Below are 25,667 nucleotides of genomic sequence, written 5' to 3'. Positions count from 1 at the left end.
TCGGTAAAACTACTTTTGTTTGTGAGCGCCTGCAAAATCACGTGTTTATCTGAACAAACTGGAACTTGAAACAATCTATGTGTTCATTTAAAAATAAAAAACATCTAAGGACTTGCACAGAGAACCACAGAATGAAGTTACACCCCAAGTATCAATATGCACAAACTGCTTCAGAGCAGATTTTATGTGCCTAAATGTACTGAGGATGTCTTTAAATCTTGAGAAAGAGGAATAAAATGTCATGGTGATAAAACTTATATTATGGTTGATGCTGTCTGTCAGTCTATACTATTTATTGCCACAGAGAATCGAAAACAGAAGTAATAGAAATTACTTTGCATTATCAGGAAATACATTTATAAAATGTAACCCATTAATCTTGGCCTTTGAAAAGATTTAAATCAACTTTTACTCAGGGTTTAATTAAGTCAAGCTTTCTTACTTCATAGAGGTGAATCCTACAATAGGTATAGTAGCACCAGACCCCGTAGGTAATGACAGACAGGTCAGTGTTAGTCAGTATTGCCAGGATTAAAAAGAAAGCAACCCTCCACCTGTGGCACACACTTCCTGAAAACCAGAGGCTGGGTGATCTTGGCTCGTTTTAATAGGAGTTTAAATTTTGCTTGCTGTGACTTTTTTCTTGTCATACTGACCACTCAAAGAAATTTTGACTATAAATCACATTCTAACCGTATCTTCATACAGCACTTCATAAACTATCCATAGCTAATTTAGACTCAATGGTTAACCTAACATCCATGACTTTGGACTCTGCAAAGAGGATAAAGTACCCGAAGAAAGCAGGCAAACAGGAACATGCAAACTCCCCACAGAACGTCCACATTGCGATTTTATCCAAAAGCTTCCTTCACTCACCACTCCACTAACACGCAGCCTGTGATTTTTAATCTACTCAAGAAAGAAACACACATAGTTTGCCAAAACACTTTGATTTATTCGTAAAATCTCCTGTTATTATTGAATGACAGTGTTTCTCAGAGATTAAAAGCTCATTTTGATCAAAAATAACACATCAATCTTTGGTGTCTCTCACATTTATTTTTTGCACTTTAAAAATACACAAGTTTTCCTTCTTTTTAAAATGTAAAAAATATAATCTTATTCAAAAGCCTGCAAATTAAAGCATGTTAAAAAAAAAAAAGAAATCAAGGTTTAGAGGAACTGTGGTGCTGAGTATCAAGTCATATATGGGTCACCAGATCCGATTCGATGGTTTGTCATCTTTATTTCTATGAGGTAGACCTCCCTAAATTTTTGGCACATCATTCACTGCTGGCAGGGTTACACCTACTGAGTATTAAAATCATCCTTTCTCAGTAAAAGCCAAAAAACTCTGCCTGAGTAGGATAATAATTCAGGTCGGAATTCAAAGTTCAGTGGACGGTTTCCTCGGTTTTGCCTCGTCCTCATTGCGCGGCACATGGAAGTCCACATATGGACACCATTTGCTGTTGAGACACACCAGTTTTTTCAGAGTGGCCGTCTTGACGATATTAAAGCCGGTTTCTCCTCCAAAGGTGCTGGGCTTCCAGTATTCAGGCGAGCAGATTGGGTTTCCAAGCAGGCCTTTCAGTGAAAAGGGAGCACCCATCTCCACCATGCTCTCTCCAAAAATGGCATTAGGACGGATTTTCTCTAGCATTATGCCTGGGTAAAACTCCAGGGCGTCTATGTCACCATAGAGCTCTTCTAAACCTCGGGCTATTTCAGTGTTGTCTGTTTGGAAACAGAAAAATGGCAGGAAATTACTGCAGTGGTTTCATTTAATTCTTGTGTTGCTATAAATGTAAAATAAAAAGAGTGATTTTCTGTTGCTGAACCAATTTTATGTACACTTACCATAGTCTTAATGCCAACAGTTTGAAACTAGTCAAACACTGATTTCATTAGCTACTGGTGCGTTCATTTAATTGTATATAAACATTCATACAAGCACGAAACCCTCAAAATCCACTGATTCTCCAGCAATCTACATGAGGCAACTCAAATTACTCAACATACACTAAATGGTTGTACTGTAAAATTTCAGGCACACATCTAAGTTAGTTTAAATAATTTTTTCATCCAGCACTATCAGCAGAATATTTCTGCTGCTTTGGTTTATAATTTATATTTTTCTTGTCAAAAAGTGTATCCTGCCTCTCACTCAGCTGGGACTACTGCAAAAGGTTTTATTAAAGAAGTTTCAAAAGTGAGTATTTGCTTATATAACACTTTTCTACTCTAGTTGAGCACTATATCCTTTTATAAGCACTTTCTTCTAAAGTGTTTTTTATCTAACACCCACATTTACACTTCAGTGAATGCAGGTTTCTTTCCCAAGGACACTTTGGCATGCAAACTGGAGAGTGGAGCAGCCAGGGATCAAACAACCAACCTTCTAATTATTAGATGAGCTGCTCTACCTCCTGAAGTACAGCCACCCCAACTACTAAGTATCACAATAGAATCAAATTATCATTCTATATGGGATGTGTGAATTTACTGATCATATGTTCAACACAGGAAAAATAAATATATCTAGTAATGCTGTGTGAAAATGCAGACAGTGCCTTGAAAAGCACAGTCCAGTGCTGTTTACACATATGTGCTATGCTGCTGTGTGGTTGACGAAAATGCATGCATACTGTATATTGCATTTTGTGTCACATATGTGTAATGAGTAACAAAAGGGGCATGCATGTGTTCATATTTCTTTAACTTACCAGTTAATTCACCAAAGGACGTGTAAGGCTTCAGGTTAAACCTCTTCCTATATTCATTGAAAGGCTGCACACGTGTAGCTCTGGATTCTCTGATGACCATTTCTGCAACTTTAAGCACCACTTGATGAGAGTTGTGACCTCCTCCTATCTAAAAGTGTGAATATAAGCCACAAAAATGTTTTTTCATGAGCAGTGAGTGACAAACTCTGCTGTTCCATGACAGCTTGCAACACATTCTCAGCCTTGCAACACACAGAAGTACTATACCACTTTGCATTAATCTAATGCTGCTAAAAGACATAACTTGATAGCATTATCACTAATCTCAATTTAGGAAGTAATTGAGAGTTATGAAATGTAGACGTTCAGTGTTTGTGAAAATGTATTGCACTGCATCATCTGTCATAAGTAGCTGCAGTTTCATAACACAGTGAGAACCGATGATTATTGTGATTTATCTTTATTTATAAAACGATAAAGTGTATGAGGCTGATGGTGCTGCTTTCTGTTAACTGATTGACAGCAGCAATGATAAAAATATACATGACCCGTTTCCCGTTTTCTGACTTCTATAATTCTGTTACCTGTCCTGCAATCTGTCGAGAGAATGCATCCACCAGCCTTTCCACCCCGTAATGCATCAGGAGGGAGGTGTTGTATAAAAACTGAGAGTATGGTATTTCTTCTCCCTCTATGACAATGCTGTCGGGCATCAGAGGGTGCCAGTGGTACAGGTGGCAGAACTCCAGGGCGATTCGATTGCTGTACTGGAAACGTGTATTGAAGAGCAGCTCTGGGTCAAACTTCAAGTCCAGCATGTAGCCACTCAGGTGCTGCACATACTCTTCTATTATAATGTTGATGATCTCACCTGAGGGAGAAATACAAAAATTAGCTTCGATTTGTGGAAAAATAATATTATTTATCTTCATGTTTAGTAATTAACGAAACACTGAAACAGTGAACAGTGTCAAATTCATAAGTGGTTTGTTGGTGAATAAATGGCGTCTTCTTGTGGTTTGAACAACAAAACAGTGATCGGCAGACACATCAAACAAAGCCAGAAAAAGAACAGCAACCGTGCACATGTAGTGATCGTGGCATCACCTTCTCAAAGCAGAGCACAAACCTTTAAATTTACAACCTCAAACTTCAAATCTCACAGCGCTAAGGCTGAAGCACTGCCATAAACAGGACACAGCAAATGACTTTAATAAACATTAAAATAACTCTTAGACCTGCCTTTTGTTGTATACTGAGAGTATATGGACATTTTTCTGATTTATGCCTCAGAATTGAATCAGAAAACACCCAAGCTCATATGTGGCCTTTTATCTTAATATACAGCGGGGAAAATAAGTATTTGACACATCAGCATTTTTATCAGTAAGGGGATTTCCAAGTGGACTATTGACACAACATTTCCACCAGATGTTGCCATCAAGCCAAATATTGAAGTCATACAATCAAATCAGAACATATAAGTATACAAGTTAAACCATAATAAATAAAGTGAAATGACACAGGGAATAAGTATTGAACACACTTTATTCAATACTTTGTAGAAAAGCCTTTGTTGGTGATTACAGCTTCTAGACGCCTCTTGTATGGATAGACCAGTCGTCTGCATTGCTCAGGAGTGATTCTGGCCCATTCTTCCACACAAACGGTCTTTAAATCTTGAAGGTTCCTTGGGCCTCTTTTATGAACTTTAATCTTCAGTTCTCTCCATAGATTTTCTATGGGATTTAGGTCAGGTGATTGACTGGGCCATTCAAGCAACTTGATTTTCTTTCTTTGAAACCACTTCATTGTTTCCTTGGCCTTGTGTTTGGGATCATTGTCTTGCTGAAATGTCCACCCTCTTTTCATTTTTAGCTTCCTGGTAGATGGCAGCAGATTTTTATCCAGAATGTCCCGGTACATCTCTCCATTCATCCTGCCTTCAATAATATGAAGTCTGCCAGTACCCCTTGCTGAAAAGCAGCCCCAAACCATGATGCTTCCACCCCCAAACTTGACTGTTGGTATGGTGTTCTTGGGGTGGTGAGCAGTGCCATTTCTTCTCCAAACATGGTGTGTAGAATGACTGCCAAAAAGTTCAATTTTGCTTTCATCTGACCATACTATAGTCGTCCAATAATCCACAGGCTTCTCCAAATGCTGTTGCGCAAATTTTAACCGAGCCTTGACATGCTTTTTGTTCAGCAATGGAGTCTTGCGTGGTGAGCGTGCATGGATGCCATGGCGGTTCAGTGCATTGCTTATAGTTTTCTTTGAAACAACAGTACCTGCTGATGCAAGGTCTTCCTGAAGTTCTGTCCGAGTGGTTCTTGGCTCTTGGAGAACCCTCCTGATTATTCTTTGGACTCCTCGGACAGGGATCTTGCGTGGAGCACCTGATCGTGGCAGGTTTATGGTGAACTGATGCACTTTCCATTTCCGGATAATGGCCCCCACAGTGCTCACAGGAACATTCAGCATTCTGGAAATGCACCTATAACCATTCCCATCAAAATGCTTTTCAACGATAAGATTACGAAGATCTTGAGAGAGTTCTTTGCTTTTACCCATCATGAAGTCTTTCCTGTGTGCCTTCTGGGTAATGAGGAGCCTTTATAGGCCATCAATTAGGACTAAAGCAGCTGATATCAATTAGTACTGATAGGGGACAGGATTTCTCTATCAATACTGACAGATTTCAGGTGATCTCCTGGCTTTCTATGTCATTTTGCCCCTTGTTATCTCCATGTATTCAATACTTATTCCCTGTGTCATTTCACTTTATTTATTGTGGTTTAACTTGTATACTTATATGTTCTGATTTGTTTGTATGACGTCAATATTTGGCTTGATGGCAACATCTGGTGGAAATGTTGTGTCAATGGTCCACTTGGAAATCCCCTTACTGATAAAAATGCTGATGTGTCAAATACTTATTTTCCCCGCTGTATGTGTATCATATGAAAAATGTACTGGCCAAGAGCCTGAAATATGTTTTGTGCTGAGTAACTGTTTTGGTGTGTGGCCCTTTCACTCAAGTAAAATCATAATCCTGCTCAGGTGATAAAATTGATGACACAATAATATTTCTATACATAATTTAAGGTATAAATTAGGTTTGACTTAACATTTTGACTTAATGTAGACAAGTGATAATTACTTTGCATAGTCCCTAAAATGACAAGCTAAAATATAACCTTTCATTCAAGTGCTTCATCCAGGCTGTACAGAATTGCATACTATTCAACTGATTCAATCATATTCAAGCAGAGCCATTTAGGACATTTAGCTATGAATGTCTGCAGAAAACTTCATATCAGTCTGTTTTACCAGCAGCGGTTCAACAATAGTCACAAACTGTAGCCAATTACCACTGTAGCCAAAAAGGAAACAAAAAAACAAAAGATATCAACTCACAGACAAGTAGCTGATAAAGATGTACAAAAAGTGAAAAGACTAGTGTTTTGAATTTACTGTGTTTCACTTACTTTGTGTGTTTCAGTCATTCTCTGATTAAATATTTACTTTTACTCACCAATAATGATGAGTCTGGCTGTCTGGAAAAGCTGCTCATCATCCCAGGTGGGATGTTCTGCCTTTAGGATGTCACAGACTCTGTTATGTTCCCGCAGCCATATGGTGGCATACATGGTTAGACCCGGCAGGATGCCAAATACCTCCTGACCGATGGCCAGACGCTTGTCTGCTGGGATGTTTTCAGGATACACCATGTGCACTGGGACCTCAGACACTGTAGGAGGGTACACCTCACCATTTACCAGCTGTGGGTGGAAGAAGAGTTAATTCCAGTGATTTCTTTATTATGTTTACCGACTATATTATAGAAATTAACATATACTAGTGGAATTCATGTAAAATAAAATTAAAAAACAAAAACAAAAATCTGATGGACTATATTTGTAAAGCAACAACATCAAGCTGTTAGATGAAGATGGGTAAAATAAAGAGGCTTCTTAAACTGTTCTGAAGACATGCTGATAAGGTGGCAGTGAAAAAATGGTCACCCATTGAAATTTTGTTTTAACCACTTACCACAGGCATCTAGAAAATGTTCTCACAAGTTAACATGCTAAAGGAAGTGCAAGCAATCTATATCTGACTCAGTGAACATATACAACACAGAGCTCTGGAGAGTTTTCTTAAAGATGAGGAGGTAAATTTGAATGTAGTATGTTACCCGTATTAGGTACCAACCCTTACAAGATATTGCTGAAACTTACAGGTATTACTTTTTTAAACATTTTACTTGAAAAATAAATATGACTGACTGGAGTTAATAAGTTCAGCATTTGGAAGAAATTTTTTGCTTGTCTGGTACATTAGATCAGATTAACTTCCAAGACTGTCGGTGGTCATGGTTCTCACGGTGACAGTGTAAATCTCATCTGTGATGTTATGCTCACTCTAACCACCTAAATTCAAAAGTGTAAGACTCAAAACCCAATGTCTAATTTTCTAACATATAAGGCTGACAGATTTTCACCTTAAAAAGGACGAGACTCAGAAATCTAAAAAATGTCTGAAAGACCTAAAGACATAAAAAGATAAAGCTTGACATGTTAGACAGCTCAGCTAATTTAGGTTAGGCCAACATTTCGGTTATATTGCCATCTTGTTGCTGTGGCATGGTCTTGATAGCACTTATAATTTTTCTGCTTTTTCATGTGGGTGAAGAAATTTTCTTTAAAAAAAATACACGTGTATGTGTGGACAAAGCTTCATTTTCTGGTGAGAACACCAAGTGAGCATTATATTCCTCATGCTTTCTGAAGGTCATTATCCTTAAAAATCTGAGGAAACTGGGCAAGTGGAAAACAGAAGAAGTGTCAGGCTCAAAAAACAAAAGTCATGTCCTTTAAAAACTAGGGGGAAAAAGAAAGGAAAAAAAATCCAACAAAGATCTAATACAGGACTATCCACTGTTTGCTGAAGCCTCATCAGAACTAGTCTCAGTGTGTGGCTGTCAAGAAGCCATTCTTAAAGGGAGGAAAGGCTGATCTATGCCAAACTGCCAAAGAACTGGACGGAATATCTGTGGCAACAGGTCGTATGGAGCAGTTACTGCTAATTAGAAGTTTTTGGTTCAAACCTTCGCCAATATGTATGGAGGAGGTCAGATGAGAGATACAACAAGTATCTACACCCCTCTGTAAAGCATGGTGGATGCTCTTTCATGGTCTGGGGCTCAACCAGTGGTTTTGGAGATTTCATGAAAATTGATGAAACTATGAACACAGAGATGTTCCACAATATGGAAACAATGGTATTCCTGTTCAAGTATTATTGGAAGTTAATTAAAAAACTAAGCTAAATAGGTTTTTGTTTTCATTCAAGTTTTTAAAAAAATCTTTTTTCTAAATGAAATTAAGTATTTAACTGTGAGTATATAACTATGAATGTATATGACAGTGTTTACAGGTTTGTAGATAGGTGTATGCGTTTAGCTAGTCATACTAATTATGTATGCAAGAAAGCTCAAGCACTTTCTTTTTTCTCTCTAACTTTTTATAAGGTTCTCCCTTTAGTGTTTATATGCAGCTATGTCAGACACACCTGATACTTCAGCTTTCCATCTTTATGAAGCCGAAGTTGATGTTGTCTCACAAGATCTTCTCCATAGATGTTGCTTGCGTCTACCTGTGTGGGTAAAAGAAAAAGAAAGAGGAAAAAAGGCTTACATTTGGTGTAATGAAATGATGTACAACACACATCTTTGTTATGTAGAATGTCAGAAACTCACACCATGCCCCAAACCCTTGGTGAAGCCCCCCTGAACTTTATGGTCTGTCTTGAAGAACTGGTGCGTGAAGTGTTGAGCCATAAAAGCAAACATCAAATTGGTTCCCTGAGGATTTGGCCTAAACTTCTGTCTCTTGAAAAACCTCTCAACTAAGACTTTGGCATCAGGAAGAACAGGTTTACCTGCAGAGAAAGAAACTCTTGAAGCTTTCCACAGAAACACAGTTATGTCTCTTTAGCTGTGTAGGTCTCACCTTTAGCACCCATAGGCAAAGGGCAGTCTTCAGGTATAGGAGGAAGGATCCGAGTGTAGTAGGAGATATTAGAGTAGGACTCCCAGTTAATGTATCCATATTTGGTATTGTAGGTGGGAGGGCTTGGAATAAGGTCACTCCTGACTTTAGGAATAAATGTCAAAGTCATAGGTAAAATGTCTTTATTAGATACATAAATTTAGCTTTATGAACTCTTCTTATATCTTGCAGGCTTTGTTATTTGCAGCTGTTTATCTGGAAATAGGAAATTGTCAAATCCCTATAACGTGAATTTTGAATGAGTTTTATGTGTCATGAGATTTTCTGGGACCTTCTCATTGGTAAAGGAATTATCTAAACATTTTATAGTCTGCTGACTGAGTAACTCATTTAAGAACGTTTATTTCACCTACCTGTCAACACTAATCTCATGAAGGTGTCTCGTAGGAAAGAGTTGTTTATCAGGCTCCAAAACCACGGGAAGTGAGTAAGGATGAAGTGAGTCACGGAAGGACTGGGTTTCAGCATGAGTCGAATTCTGGTCCAAAACTCCGCTACGCATAAAAAAATAAAAGTAAAAATAAAAAAAAACAAAAACAAAATTGTTTTTCATCCTTTAAATGCCAATTGTAAGCCATTTATAAATATATCACTAATGCCTGTATTAATGGGAAACAAATAAATGTATATGTATAACTTTTGTAACATTCGTTTTCTTTATTCATCACATGTAGCAGGTTTAGCCAAAAATCTATCTCTAAAACAACTTTCATAAAATCTAAGCAATGGGGTTGACATTTTGAAAATTGATGTTTCCGAATGTGACACATGCATGCCAACTAAAAACGTTGATAAATATCAGTAAGAATCGCTTAACAAACAGGTTTTGCATTTTGTTTCTTTCAGTGACTCTGACTTCCTCCCTTCACACAAAACCTAAACCTACTCATCTCAACCAAAAACAAATATTGAGAAGATGGTTTCTAAATGCAAAACATCAGCTCTTTTATCTAGTTACTCATGAGTGTTTCCTTTTGACTTATCTATCATAGCTGTGCACAGATAGGATTATCTAAACAAAACTAAGATAAAGGGTTAGCTGTGTACTCCAGATCAACTTGCTCAGTTTGTAAAAAAAATGTTGTACTCACGAATAGTGCAGTTGTCTCCATAAAAGCCAGTGCGAGTGCAGTCACATTTGAAACTGTCTGTACCAAATCGCACACACACTCCTGCATGTTGACAAGGGTAGTAGCAACAGGGATTCACTGCAAACAAGAAAAAAAATCAATGAATAACTTGAAATAAAAAAAAAAAAAGCTAAGCTAAATGATTCGTGGGGTGAGAGTGTGAGGGATACTTGGCTTATTAACATGAGGATATCTATATGAAGCAACGGTTGACATTCAAACAATTAAATGCATATACAGTGTTGTGAAAGATAAAGTTTTTGCATGACTCTATACAGATGGGGAAAATTAAGTGCATTAAAAGGTAACAGTAAGATGCTACTAATTACTGTAATTACTTCACTGTAGAGTAAAAATACCACTGAAACTTACAAATAAACCAGCAATTAATATCAGGGTTGGTGCATCTCAGATCTTAGTAGTGAGCAGTTTTGTACATGTACTGTAGGTATGTCTGTAGAAGACATGGAGTTACAATATTTGGATGTTTTTTTATTACACTAAACAAAAGTCTTTAAATTACGGTTAATTAATTCTGAGAAACGGAACTAGACTTGAGCTTTATCTGCACCTACATTCAAATAGCTTCAGAAAACCCACTGAATATGATTTTAAAAGCCCATTTTAATTAGGCACAGACAGTGTGAAAGTGCAGGATGAATTCAAATACAGCTGCATTTGTGCTTGTTAATGTATGCATGTCTCACTAAGCTTTTCACAGTCCTTAAGCTAAACATTTGCTGAACTCACTTCCCCAAAAATGTAACCAGAGGCATACAGCAAAAGAACCAAAAACAAAACATCAGTGAATTGGGGTGTCCTAGGACAATTAATAAAGGACAGAGTTTGCATTTAGCTTTTAACATAGAAAACATCCCATGTATGAACTGTGAAACTAAAGTTTGACTTAATGGTTTCTAAGCATATAATGTCTACGAATAAACCCAGCAACCTCACTGTGACTTTAACGCTTGCTGTAATATCGCTTCCTCCCCCCCCTTCCTGCTTGCAGAAGTTCAATGAGATAATATGACACTGAAGCATTTTTTCCTCATTAGTTGGAAATGAGTGGATAGTTAAGCATGTCTACCCTTGAATGAACAACAGATAGACTTAGGCGTATCAGTGTGACTTTGTCAAAAAAGTGTGAGGTGGCTCTACACTATTTTTAACAATAAAGTTATTAAAATACTTTAACAATTTACAAAAATACTGCACAGGAAGTATAACGCATTACTCCCGCATGAGTTTGGCAGCACAAAGAACTTCCCCTTAGGTCACAAGGAGGTTGTACCATGTAAATTCTAATGCTATGAGTTGTAAAAATCTACACAGTGGCAACAACATTAAATGTGCACACAATGATAGCGAAATGCGTTTTGTTAGTGCCATCGCTCTAAATGTCACCCTTTTCCCCAGTGTACTGGAGGAAAAAAGCAAGGTCTCCCCACGATCAATAAATTCATGTCCGAATAGTCAGTAATTTGCCCTGTGTACGTCTGTAAAGAAAATGCCCTTGTCTGAAACCAACAGGGGTCAACATTTGTGAGTTTAGGAAAAAGCCTTCTTTTCATCCCTCTGATCCAAAGTTGACCTAATTCATGATGGGTTATTAAATAATTCGTTTTTTCTTATGCATGGAAGCACATTCAAGATAAGAACATTTGGAGATTCCCTGTTTACTGTTGCTGACTATAGTAACTATGTTGCAAGAAGTTTAAATCTGTATGCCTTTGTTGACTTCCTTCCCAAATACCTTCCCTTATCTTGGCTTTCTAAACCATTTTTTCTTTCTTTCTTTGTGCAGAGTACCCTGCCAAATTTCACATGTGCATACAAAACCCTTCTCAACCATATATGAAACATACTAAACAGTGGAACTTAAAGCATTGTCAAGCTCTCAATAGTTCCTCCTGATCTGAAGCTCTCTCTGCACCCATCGTCTTCTGCTGTTGAATGAATGATGAATGAAAAAGGAAACAGATAATTTGCTAACCATCATGTGTGGGTAATGACTGTTACCATGCAACTGTGCTCTGCAGCACATCAATTAAAAGTCATGATAGAAGAATGGATGTTACTCAGAAATGCTGAGATACTTTCATAAATATTGTTTAATAAGCAAACCACTGGCAGAGAGAACACAATACGGGCAGCTTGAGATGTTTGTGAACAGCTGAAGTTTTGTGAGGTGTTACTTTCTGGCAGGAATACCAGGAGTATCAGTGCACTTTCCAATGTGAACTTTCCAGAGCCCTGCAGAGGAATGAATGGAAAAACTAATTTTGGGTCCCTCAGGCCCCAGCTTTGACTCTTTATGTGCTAAATGTTTAATCAGCAAATATTAGAGTTGGTTTGGTGGTTGCTAATATGCTTGATTAACCTTCATGTAGAAAATGAACAGACTAACACAACAAGAAACGATATGGGAGAAATGATTGTTTACTGAAAATCAAAAGGTCATCAGGATAATCAATCATCATGTCCCATGTTGTAATTAAAGAAACTGCTTACCAACACTTGAGTCACCAGCACATGATGAACTCTCCAGCAGCAGCAACAGCAGCAGGGTGATGAACACCCAGATGAAGATGCTAAATGCTACAGAAGATAATAATAATAATGACACTGAGTTGATGTTTTAAAAACGAGCATTAAGTTTAGATAATTTTAGAACTTACCTTTCATGCTGAGCTAAATAAGAGTCTAAATGTTCTATTACAGTGTTATTCTGCTCTTTCTAATATGTTTGAGAAACAGAGATAGGTTGCTGTCTTCATAACGTGCCATTGAGACCATGCTGATGCAGCTTCACTGGCTTTATAATTAACTATCGGGAAATGGGCGGTAACAAAGCATCCTCCACTTCCTCTATTTAGAATTTCATAGAAAACCCACAGTGTACCACTGGCTTCAAAGCTTTCTGATTGGACAGTCTTACACAGACTGGCAGAAATTCTAACTTCAAAAACTGAAATAGACCCTTTATATATATACATATGTGTGTGTATATATACACACACATATGTATATATATATACCGTTCAGATCAATGCCGTGAAACCAAACCGCTTTGAGAAAGTTTCAAGGTGTTATATCCCCACCTGCTGGTAAATTTTATTTAGCACCGCATTGTGTGAACTAACAGGGGACATTAGCTCTGTAAAATCAACGCATACTGTGTATACAACCTTAACACCGCATTACGTTTCATTTCAGTGACAATTATGATGCAAAACTGTAGTCAAGCCGCCATTGTTTTTTTTAATTAGCATACACAATTATTTGCACTTCCTGTTGTATGTTCTGTAGTCTAATTGCACCTATCAAAACATAAATAGCCTGCTAGAATTTGACAGCAAAATAGTTTGTTTTGTTTTGTTTTTTCTAAAAACTTGAATTTGGGTGCATAGTTACTTTGTTAGCTTAAGCAACCCTAATCCTAACCCAGGATGTTTCACTCACTGAAGTATGACTAGGAAACAGTGGAGTCACAGGGGTGTAGTTTGTGGAGTGGTTCGTGTGCTTCATAAAACTCATAATGAAACAGTGGTACACGTCTTCTGAAACTGCACCCACACAACAATCTTTTAGAAAGATAAGACAAACATTTTCATAACAAAGTTAGAACCATATCTTTGCTGGATAAATTTGTATTATTTGGTTTATTTGGTGCATAATTTGGTATTGTTTGCTCTTAAGGAGCTTAAAGGCAATGACACACTGTATTTATTTTATTTTATATATATTATGGTAAACATCAACATCCATTCAGGCAGGTTTTTAACCAAAAACCAAATACATTAATACATACGTACAGTACAGCCCCAAACATAAATAAAGTAGTTTACTCAGGTAAAAAGTTGATTCTTCAGTTGTTTTCACTTGTATTACCAGTAAAGAATTTAAGACTGCCTAATCATCATACATAAAAATAAAATACCAGAATATGGGCTTCTCCTAAACTTATTATTGGCCCTTGTGTTTAGATAAAGTTTGTGTTTCTTTTTAATTATTGTGAATACTTTAGTTGTCCGAGAAGTAAGAAATGATTATAAGGATCTACTATTGGATAAACATATGTATTGACAATACAAAATATAACTGCCATAAGTACAAGTAGTCTGCATATAATTAAAGGAAAGACTTCACTGACTTTACTGAATTCCATAAACGTTAATATTACATTTTTTGTCATTTTCTAATCAAAAACTTATTTTTAAAGTCAGAGTAAATTAAATCACACTTATAAAACAAATGTGTCAAAAATCACAGTCCTGGTAATTTTTATTTGGATGAAGGTCAAAATCTTTTGGGTTCTGCCAAATTTTTTCATGTGCATGAAACAAAAGGCTGCGACCTTAGAAAGTAAGAGCTGTGTTTATTTTTTGTAAGGCTGAGGTCACCAGTCTTACCATAAAGATGGGAACACTGTCACTGGTGTAGCCAGGTTTGAATCACTGGGGAAAAGGAAGGAAAGAAACAAATGCAGCTGAGTTTCCATTTTCCGATCTCGGATACCTTCCAGTTGAGATGCCATTTGAGCCAAACCTTTGTGAGATTTTAGCCTTTTGAAAGCACTTTTGTATAATTCCCTGCATACTGTAGCAATTTTAGAGCTAACCTGTTTGTAGTGTCCTTATTCAGATAAGTTTGATCTAGACTGAAGAATTCAGCTAAGTCTTTTACACTTTGCATACTTCTCTAATTGTGGTGTCTCGGAAGGAAGTTAATCAAATCTGTTGTAAAATGATAACGATATAAGCTATTTGTTAGCCTTATATCTAACATGTGCTCTGTAGCTGTAAATGCCTGCTAAAATCATACAGATACTTTATCCATTTTCTCCAAAATCCTCAGTGAAATTAATGTCGCTTTTTAATTTGTTATATTGTGATTGCATTAATCTAACTTATTGATTTAACTTGTTAAGTTAGAAGAATATTACTGTTTTCTAGTGATATATTTGTGTTTCCAAAAAGATTCCTGAAGGTCTACTTTAAAATGACCAGAGAATCAGACTTCTAAAAGTTGCAACAAAATAATTCAAAACAACAACAAAAGATGACATTTTAAAGTCTTCAAAGCTGGTTTTCCTTCACGAACTTAGTTACTTGTAGCGACTGTATGCCAATTTGGACAGTTATTATATTATTATTATTAAATTAATTAATGGGCACTGGAGAATAAAAATGTATAGAGTCACAAATCGAAACTTTTGCTGACTATGCCCAAAATAAGGTGTTTAAACTATTATTCCCCAGGAATTTAAACTTCTGCCTTCTTTGCTCTAGCTAAAATCTCCCATTTCAATTTAAAATGTTATGAGTGCTGTAAAAAGTCCACTTCATGTAGAATCTATTTTCCACTGTTGTTTTGATTACCTCAAAAATGGCACACATGCTAGATTTCCATATATAGTTTGTTGTCTTCTCTGCATTCGGTTGCTTTATTTTCTTCCCGAGTTCATCAAAAACAGCACTGTTCTGTAACCAAAATGAAAACACTAATTTTATATGAAATAATTTAATCCAGCTCATTCTGCTGCCTATATGTGGTGCTTTCTGAAAAAAATGCACAATTTAAAACAACTTATTGTTTAGAGGAAATCAGCGCACCTATTGTTTACAGTTGTCTGAGCAGGGTTTTTCACAGTTTTTCAGAGTTTAGCATCTTGATGCTTTGTAAGTGAAAACTGAGGATCACTCTTCAGCCAGCATTAAGCGTACAAACCAACCAACCAACGTCCGAGGCTTCAAACTGTATTTGGGTTCCATTCTGTTTCCTAGACATGATCGATATGAAGAAGAATGAGACGCATCAGGAACTAATTATCAAATCATCTTTTCCCGCCTTACAAGTGCCTGAAAAGGACCTATCTGCGCAGGTTGCCATGGAGATGTTGGCGCAGGCTGCAACCGAGGCTCGCTGCTTCCTACAGCATTCCTGGTAATTGAGATCAGATGCTCCTCTCAGTGGAACCTGGACTGGGAGTAACCTGGAAGCATTTATTTTATGGAGAAGATGTTTAGTTAAGCCTTGCTCCCGCTCTAAATGAGCCTCGGCCCAGCTCTGGTGATGAATACGATTGGTGAAAGCAGTGAAGGCTGGTTCCTGACTTCTTCCTTCCCCTGGTTCGGGTTACAGATTAGCAGACTTCCTGTCCAGTTGTGGAATAAGCCAAACCAACTGATGGAGAGGCAATAGGTGTATGGGCAATGGCATCATGTGTTATCTCAAATGGGATTTCTGACAGAGCCACACAGCATGGATCCTGAAAGTATCAACTTATTAGAAGAAGCAGCTGATTGCAAAGGAGGGCAGACCTCCTCTGGAGTCAGGTGGTGGTCCATATTAAGTTACTACATTACTTAAGTCGTCCAGCTGTACTAGTAACATTTTGTGTACAGTACAAACAGTACAGTACATTACTCATTGGACCAAATGGGCTGACATTAGCTAGTCACTAGCCAAATTGTGTTAAAAGAATAAATTTCAAAAATTAAAAAAATATTGTTTGCCAGCATCCTGTGAGGATCTAGCTGGTTTAAGTGCCAACGTGTAATTTCTTTATATGGTCAAAAAGTTTAAATGATCAGGTACAAAGAGCAGATTGAAATGAAAAAAACAAACAAACAGCTAATGTCAGTCTGTTATTCCAAAGGTTTGGGCATTTAAACAACACTTGGCTTCAAACAGTTCTTCATATAGGGCAAACCCCCCCCAAAAAAAACCCTTACTTTTTTACATTACATTCAGCTGCTGTTCTTATGAGCTCTCATAATTTGAACTTTCCTTTTGGTAATGAAAGACCTGAGCATATAAGCCAAACTGTCAATTTTCTGGTCGAGCTATGTCTCATTTATAGCCACGAACAAATAAGATCATGGATGGAAGTGTTCGAAATGAGCATTCTTCAGAGGGTGACTGGGCTCTCCCTTAGAGACAGGGTGAGGAACTCATTCATTTATTAGGGATTCACAGTACAGCCACAACTCCTCCACACTGAAAGTAGCCAGCTTTGGTGGTTTGGGCATGTCCTACAGGGAGGAGGCCCCAGGGTAGACCCGGAGTAGACACTCAGCAGAGATCTGGGAACAGCTCAGTGTTCCTCCAGATTAGCTCTGCCTAGGTTGCTGGATTAGACTAATACATGCATGGCTACCAGGTATTACTTGTAAAGCGTGTATTGTAGTCATACCACTGTCCTGCAGACAGTTGGATGCAGTTGGCATGAGAAAACAATTTACAAGTGAAACTGATGGAAATGTCATTATTTGTGCACGCTATATTCAAGCTATCCCCCGACAAGATGAAAAGTCAGGTGATCACCAAAGTAAAAATGTTTCATTTGAAAAGGGACATGTTGAAAAGTTTGAATTTGGACAAAAACTCGATAATGGTGTCTTCACTCGGAGCACAAAGAGGTACAAATATTAGGTCTACAAAGGGATAATAATTTTGCTCATTGTCTTGTATAATATATATTAATAATATGTAATAACCAAATGATGATGGAAGTTTTGTGTTTTGCTCTACTGCTATCAAGTGGTTCAAAGCAGCTGCTTTGATATATTTTCATGTAAAGCTGCAAATTGATTGAAATAGAAATGCTATATTTCTTTCCTATATAAGGATTTTATATGCATACAAAACATATCAACATTATTACTACCTAATGGTACTCGAGATAAATAGAAAGAGCCTGTCTCCTTTTAAAAATAGCGCTATACTGTAGAGATCATCTCTAACTGGGTCAGCATAGTTTCTCGTAAGTACTGTTTAGGTGGTCATAGTGCCGAGGCCTTTACACTACTTGTTACAAATGATCTGGGATCTGTGGGAGGGGCCAGATTTGGAGTCATTCATCAGCTGTCGACGAGCTGGCACAGTTCACCATAGAAAAACACAGTGTGCCCCCTCTGTAATGCAGCCACTCTGTAGTTAGACCACATTTTAAGTGTTTACACTTAGAGGCACACATGGTCGAGAAAATAAAAGCTTGCGTGCAAATTTGCCACTCTACCAGAAACTGTCTCAGAACTGGTAAATCTATAATGTGCCAACCATCTTTTTGTCTAAACTATCTCATCCCTGGCACCCTCTGCTTTACCACGCTCTTCTGCTCTTTATTCGCACTCATATGAAAACAAACTCTTTGGCAGTCCTGCTTGTGCTTCGGGTCATAGATCCTTTCCAATGCTCTCTGCTAAAACACCCCTCTGTTTCCTGCCCACCTCACCCTGTTCATCAGAGCATGAGCGTGCCCGCTGCCAGTCACCCCCACTTGACATGGCTCAAAAGTGCTGCCCTGCACCCGGGGCTGCTGGGATCAATAGAGCTTCAGGATATTGCAGTCGGCATCAAACTAAACACACAATGCATCCTGCACAAGTAATCTCCACGCTGAGTCTATTTGATGCGACAGTTTAAACACTTGAACTCAAAGCTCCCCTTTCGGGGGTGGTGGTGTTGAAGGAGGCTGGGTGGGCTGTGGTGGGGTGTGCATATGCTGACCTAAAGGGGTTTTCGTGATTAGGAGTCTCGTACACCTCTGATTGCTGCGGGTCACTGCAGGTGAGTACAAGTGGTCGGAAGGAAGTAATTTTCCTTCTGGAGCTGGTTACCTGATTGGGTAAGTAGCTGATCTCTGACACTGACCCAAGTCCTCTAACATATCTAGAGCTGAGCTGGAGCCTGTTTAGAGGCAAGATTTGGGGTAGATTAATATGTTGTGCTCATAAAATTAAAGATTTTGTAGATAATTGTCATATTTTTCCTGTTATTTTAGAGAACTATGGAATTATTGCACCTGAAGCAATTTAACTGAACTACATTAAAATACTTTTCTCCTGTTTGTTCTCAGTGAGTTGTTTTTTGTCATGAGTAGCTGTACATATGTTTGTTATTGTCAGCAGAGAAGACAACAAATAAAAAACAAACCCTTCAGGGAGGAGAGGGGTCAAATTCACGAAGTGGAGAAGTTGGATCCAGGTCAGAATCATCAAAAGATTAAAAATCCACAGCATCATGCTAATAGTTAGTCAAACCGTTTGAAATGTGAACCCAAAGCCTGATGACATCAACACTGTTTCTTTCACAAAATTTGAAAAGCTTCACCAGAGTGAGAGAAGATCAGTTCCTACACCCTGAAAATTACTGATCTTGACAGTAAAATAAGTACACAAGAGAAGTACCACAGATGACTCAATGGTAGAAAGAACAAAGTGTTAATTGAACACATGAGGATATGTAGCATGAACAGAACATGTTAGGCTAATTGAACACAGGTGTGAAGGACAACACAGGTAAGATTAGTTAGGCCTACGGTCACAAAGGAGGGAAAACGCTATGGAGACAGGAAGCAAAACCAACTTGGATACACGAAGCCCAATAATAATAATATAAAACAGGAAATTAATTGAAAGAATTCCAGCATCATGGCACACTGTCCATAATGAATAAAATAAACTTTTATTTTTAACAGAAGATTTCATGTACAGTAAATCCAGCAAATTCTAGCCTGTACTACTAATACTCAACATATATATTTTCACGAATATAATCTGAATGACAGTAGAGCTGTAGGTGTAAGCCTTGGGCAGTCTTGCATCAATCAGCATGAATTGTAGTCACAGCTTGTTGCACAGCTGCAAAGACGTCACAAAATTAACTCATTCACTGCCATTGACGTCTATAGCCGTCAATTGCAGTGAATGAGTCAATGTGTTTAACTCATTCACTGCCAATGGTTGGCAGTGAATGAGTTAAAAGAAAAAAAGTTTAAATTGCTACTTTTACTAATGCTATAAGATCTCTTGGTTGTAAATGAAATTTCACCACAAACCAATATGAGTTTGGGATAAACTTGTGATGTGTATATCTCTGCCTTTTGTCCCTGTTAGTCGGGTAAACCAGGTGCTCACTGGCTACTAGAGGGGTTTCTACTTTCACCTAGCAGAGGAAAAGGCTTTGGTCTCTTTCCTCCCTCCTGTAGTGGAATTGATCAGCTGCTTCCTGTCTGTAAATAAAGAGGCATACTGTAACCCACTTGATAAATATCAAGGAGAATACAGCAATCAGCTGAAAGCAATTTGCATGTCTGTGCTCAAGCCAGCGGCTCGTGATTTTCTCTCCTGTCATCTATCATAGACCACACGCTTGGGCCAAAATACACAATACTCCCAAATTGCTGTCATATGGAGTGCAAGGCCTGAAAAAAGCCCTTCATTTTTCCTTGTCTGTACTTCAAATAAACTTGTATTTGTTAAATAACTGGAGAGGGTTTTTTTCCTCCCCAGTGCAACTTTTCAGAGAGAGGGATGGTGTAATGTGCCATTTCCTTTGTTTGTTGAAAGCTTGGCTGCAGGACTGTAATCTAGATGGGTTTGATCTTAGAGTAGACACAGCCTGTTGAACAATGGTTGCTGCTGGATGTTAAGTCTTTAAACATAAAACTGACCTGCAACATTCACTAGCTGGATGGAGTATTGTCTTGGTCTTTCTTGTTTTATTCATGCATCGTCACATTTTCACTACTCATTGTGTAAAAAAAAAAAAAATCCCAAAACATAATTTTTCTCACATTTAAACAAACATATAAGGAGACTTCTAGCACTGGTTCCCAGTTTTCAATTTGAACTAATTTATCACGTTCCAAACGCTGCCCGACCTCATTAGGAGAGCAACTGGGGGTTAAAATGAGCAATGTTTACATAGGTGACTTCTTGCAGTTGTACGAATAAAGGCAAATCCACCACTGAACTGTTCTGAACACTTCACTTCAGCATCCTAGTCTTTGACCCAAATTTGGCACGCTTGACTTTAAATCACATGGTAGGCACTCCCTAAAATATACCCTGCTTAGTCAGATATTGCTGCACTAAACAGGATGTTATGAGTGGTGTCATATTTATGCGTTATATTACTTCATGTTCTTTATTTGTATTCTTTCTTTTTCTTAAAAAAGGGTCAGCATAGTGTTGGTGACAGTAGATGGATGCCTTAGTGTGGCCAGTGTGCATCTTACAGATGACTGGCCACCTCATATAGGGCACCAACATGCCACAGAACAGCTTTTTGTGCTGCACTAAAGAAGATTTAAACTATTTATTGAGCCTATCAGCCTGTTAGAAATGCTTGAATTCATAAACTGAGGAAATCATTGTGCCATAGATATCTCTTCTTGGTCAGTTTTCAAACTCTTTCTATCAGTCTGTGGCTTCTTCCTTTAACAGTGGGGGTGGTTTGGTGGTTAGCACTGTGCTTTTTGCCTGTAGTTTGCATGTTCTTCCTGTCTCCATGTTCTTTCCAGGTGCTCCAGCTTCCTCCCATAGTTCAAAGACATGCACAGGGTAACAGTAATGGCCTAAATTGGCTGTAGGTGTAAAAGTGACCGTGAATTGTTGCCTGTTTTCTATGTTAGCACTTCGACAGATTGGTGACCTGTCCAGGATGTGCCCTGCCTCTCACCTTATAACAGTTGGGACAGGCTCCAACTCCCATGTCACCCTGAAGTGGACAATCAATATTTTACGTTTTTCCAAGTCTTTTAGTTCAATACATGATGTTAATTTGTTAAATATGTTGACGAATGCTTGTAATTATTGAAATTTTAACATAGATGATTATTAAGCCATTTTTTAACCACGTTTTTATCTTTAGCAGCCATAAGTAAACATATAAACTACATTTCACAACTTCTCTGTTCGGTTGAGAAATTAGGGCTTTCCGCATTTACTCGGGGGTCACTCTGGTGACTACACAAGTAACCCTGTTGAACTGGTTAGTAGAGCAGATAAATCTTTTTCCAACAACATTTTAGAGCCCTGCTCTCACTCAAACTTCGGATATGTAACAATACTCACACAGAGTAGCAGAGTTTCTACAGAAACAAGATAAGAACCTACTGTTGCATTTAGGGCTCACTCCACCCTTCTCCAAACATTTTAAATTCGGCCAACATGCCAAGCAGAGCATCAATCATCCCTGTAATGTGACTTTGGCCCTGTTCTCTGTAATATCCAGATACAGAGAGTCACGAATCATGCTCACTGCATTGTGACTGCAGCTCACCCCAAAAGAATCACAGAAAACAGACAAAATCATTAAGCACAGATAACTGTCTCCTAAAGAAGAAAGTTTGCATGTTTAACTGGTTAATCCTATAATCAAAATGTATATCCTTGCTGTTTCAACAATGGCAGGAGAAATACAAAAGAAGTGATGCAACATGTAATACTGACTGTCTGTGTTTAGTCTTTAAACTGTGCTGCCAGCAAACAAATAAATGAAATCGATTTAGGAAGAAAATAACAAAAACAAAACAGTGTGCATGCAAGAGATGAACCACATGATCATTATCAATTTTCTACTTCAGTTTCATGTCATTAAAAAAATCTTAATGTTGTGACAAACAGTTGTAATTAGGTTCTTCTTCAAAAATCGGGCTCTGTATAAGAAAGATGGTCGATGTACAACAAGATAACTTTGGTTTAAGGTGACAAATTTTGTGGGGTTTTACAGCTTTGTGTGAGACTGCAACCACATCTTTAGTGAGATTAAAGAAAAGTCATTTAATTTAGTGTATCTCATAACATTTTACTCTACTACATAAACGCTACAATATAAAATTGGGAATTTCACCGATAATAACTAAAAGAAAATCATCATAACAAATTAAAACTTTATTTCAGATCTTCTGTTTAATGTGTTTCACTAAACAATCTACCAGTAAAGTGAAACTTTTGCAGGGAAAAGTATTAAATAGGAGTTTTACAGTGAAAAAACATATTCTCCATCATACGGGTTTAATTTAATCAGAATTCATGGACAACATAAGCAAACTACCCAGAACCGTCCTCTGATCCTGAGTCAAATGCTGCTGAATCCTTATTGGTGCACAAGAGTATTTGCCCTTTGCAAAAGTGAGACTCGCCCACTTCAAACCAATGTATAAAGACCGCAGACAAAACTGCAAAAACAAATATCTCTCATGTGAAATTACCACAGGGTGTAAGATTAGCACAATATATTTTGTTCGGGTACTGCAGGACTCCTTTCCTCAGACTCTGAGACAGTAAAAAGCATTCCTCACTCATAAACTTGCATGTGCACATTCGTCCTTCGACAAGAAGAATGACTCATACTAAAAATGCACTAAGACTCATATTTTGGAGACTGAGATGACCTTTTAGTGAATCGTATCAGATAAACAAAACTTCAATAGGCAAAACAATGTGTAATAGTATTAAGAATAGAGAAAAAAGGGCAAAACCAGACATATGGCAGACAGCTGTGCATTGTACATTAATAAATTATTCTGTTCAATAGACCAATCAGGGGTTTCATACATTTGTTTTGATATTAGAAAAGTTGGAAACTGAGAGAAAATATACATTACAGTTTCCTTTAAAAAAAACTGTTGAGAGCACAACTAGATCTTGTGTGGAAAACTTGGAAAAAAATGATTTATGTGCCAAGTGTGTGAGAATTGTCTATCTTTCATAACTTCATTGACTACAGGCCAGTACGTTACACAAGCATTGTTATTGGGTTATGACAAAAGGACCCCACCTCAATATCGGGTGCTTCCCAGCGTTCCTCACTTTAAATTAGACTTTGCCCTCATGTGAACCTTGCTGCACGTCCACTGCGAGTGGACAACAGACGTCATACGTTGTTGACATACTAGCTATAAAACAATCCTCTGGGGCCTACCGAGTCTAATGACTTTAGCATGTGCTGCAGTTTTTTTTTTTGTTATGGCATTACGCCGATTTCTTATTGTTTGTATAGTAGCAGTGGTGTGAAATCATTACATCCACAAAGCTGCACAGGATGCAACAGGTGACCCATCATCAGATGTTTGCATTGTCAAGAGGCTGCTGTGCATTTCTTTTTGCCAGATCTTCAAGGAGGAAATTCTGTACAGTGAGCGGGGGGTGGGGGGAGGCGAGGACAAAGAAATGAGAAGTCACATGTGTAAAATAAACTTGTTGCATAGTGCAAATTATTTTAACGCTCACTTCCTTTTCTCTCTCAGGTTGCCTCTAACAGCCTGTGGACTAATTTCTATGGAAAGAAGTAGTAGAAGATCATCAGCAGAAATCCAATCCAGTCTGACGTGTATGGTCGCTCCACAGCGCCTTGATGAAATGCCTCTGTTTTGCTCTCCTGCAGTGCCAAACATGCAAAATACTAACTTGGAAATGTGACCCACTTATTGCTGAAAAGAAAAACCATCTCCCAGCAACACTGACCACTAATGTGGGTTCTGATTTTTTGCTCGCCACACACATGATCAAGGATGCAAGCCAAGGTTTGCTAGTGAGCTGTAATGTGAGGTGACTAGCACATGTTATCTAACAGAAGAAAGCCAGTTTTAAGCATATACAGCATATACAGCATATACAGCATGCTCAGCATGATGTCACCCATGTTAGTGGCAATAGTGAAATCCCAATAAGAAGCCTTGAAATGAGATGAGTTCTGACTCAAAAAATGTTCATAATTTGCCAAATGGTCTTAATGCTCTATTCAGTATGACTAGCAACTAGAGTGTTTGCTGAGTTCAGAGAGCAAGCATTTTCAAATATTTTCAAAGGTTTCTCATGTGATGTCATGCGCACATTATTGAGATTTTTCCATGATAATGGACATGATATAGCCACTGGTTGCCAGGAAAAAAGTAACTTCCCAGTGAATCCCAACAGTGGTTCACTGCATTCGCTGGGCGAAATCAATTGCAAAGTAGCTCCTGGACCAAAAACCTCCTTGGCTTTGAGTGATAGCAAATTTACACTCTTTCCTGTAGTTTTTCATGTTTGTCTGCTAACACTCACTAAGTAATAGCTGATTGGTAGTAAAACCGGAAATGGAGAACCAATACAGTCACAAGGAGGTTTATGCTTGTGATAGTTGGGTCACTAGGGAAAGATATGGGTCACTGACCATCTTTAGGCCAGTGCCAACAGCTGCCATCAGCTTCCAGCAACCACTTGCAACTGGCGAGGTAGTTCTTGTTTTTTCCTCATTGCATCCTGCCAAATGACCATTGACCAGCTTTGATTCTACACTGTCATTATATTTGTCATGCCCAAAATGGCTGACATGTTTATGTCAAATGGTTGGCGCTCACATGTCTGCAAAAGCTCTATATAAACAAAAGGTTTTCTGCAGCCACAGGGCTCACCCCCTGGTGGCCACTGAAAACACTGCAGGTTTAAGGGACTTTAGTGTTGGCTTCAGTTTTCAGAAATAGTAGGTTTGTGCTTCGTTTATACTGTGCATGACTTTTTCCAGTAAATCATATTCGGCCAAATGGCAGAAGAAACAAAAGTTAGTATTGTCAGTGCATTCAAACAACTCTGTGACACTTTTCTTCTGGCTAATTAAAAGTAAAAGTAGTTTGCCTTTTAGTTTAGACAAGTGGCTAGCGTAGAAAATTACTAGTAAATAAGGACTAAATAAAACAAATGTTATTTATATTGAGACTGTTACAAAAAAACATTTTAACGGTTCATATATCATGTAAGCTTGCCGTCTACAAGCAATACAAAGGTGGTGTTGTGAGCCAGATAGCTAAATAAAAAGCCAGTTAGCTGCACAGCATGTAGGCAAGCTAATGCTGACAGTTTTGTCACCAGATTGACTTTGTTGTCATTACAGTCTACTTTCATATAGGTATTTGATGGTTTCTTAGTTGCTGGAAAACATACCTTTTTGGAAAT

The 25,667-nt window shown here is 37.9% G+C and overlaps 1 protein-coding gene across 1 annotated transcript; it reads right to left on the bottom strand.

The window, feature by feature from the left end:
- Positions 1 to 975: 975 nt before the first annotated feature.
- ptgs1 (prostaglandin-endoperoxide synthase 1) lies at positions 976 to 12,722 on the bottom strand. Its single transcript, XM_086312969.1, has 11 exons — positions 12,618 to 12,722; positions 12,451 to 12,537; positions 9,898 to 10,014; positions 9,160 to 9,300; positions 8,747 to 8,890; positions 8,494 to 8,675; positions 8,307 to 8,390; positions 6,268 to 6,514; positions 3,314 to 3,600; positions 2,730 to 2,877; positions 976 to 1,740 (listed from the first exon to the last, which is right to left on the bottom strand). Exons 1-11 carry the CDS (start codon positions 12,622 to 12,624, stop codon positions 1,391 to 1,393), a joined length of 1,794 nt encoding a protein of 597 aa, XP_086169095.1. The 5' UTR covers positions 12,625 to 12,722; the 3' UTR covers positions 976 to 1,390.
- Between the last annotated feature and the right edge of the window lie 12,945 nt (positions 12,723 to 25,667).

The sequence above is a fragment of the Aulonocara sp. 'chitande type north' Nkhata Bay genome, linkage group LG12, assembly GCF_057382095.1.
Source record: "Aulonocara sp. 'chitande type north' Nkhata Bay isolate Kocher_YH1m ecotype deep benthic linkage group LG12, A_spYH_male_GT1.1, whole genome shotgun sequence".
NCBI classification, from domain to species: Eukaryota; Metazoa; Chordata; class Actinopteri; order Cichliformes; family Cichlidae; genus Aulonocara; species Aulonocara sp. 'chitande type north' Nkhata Bay.
The sequence above is the reverse complement of the archived record's forward strand: the minus strand, read 5'-3'. Positions and strand labels throughout refer to the sequence as shown.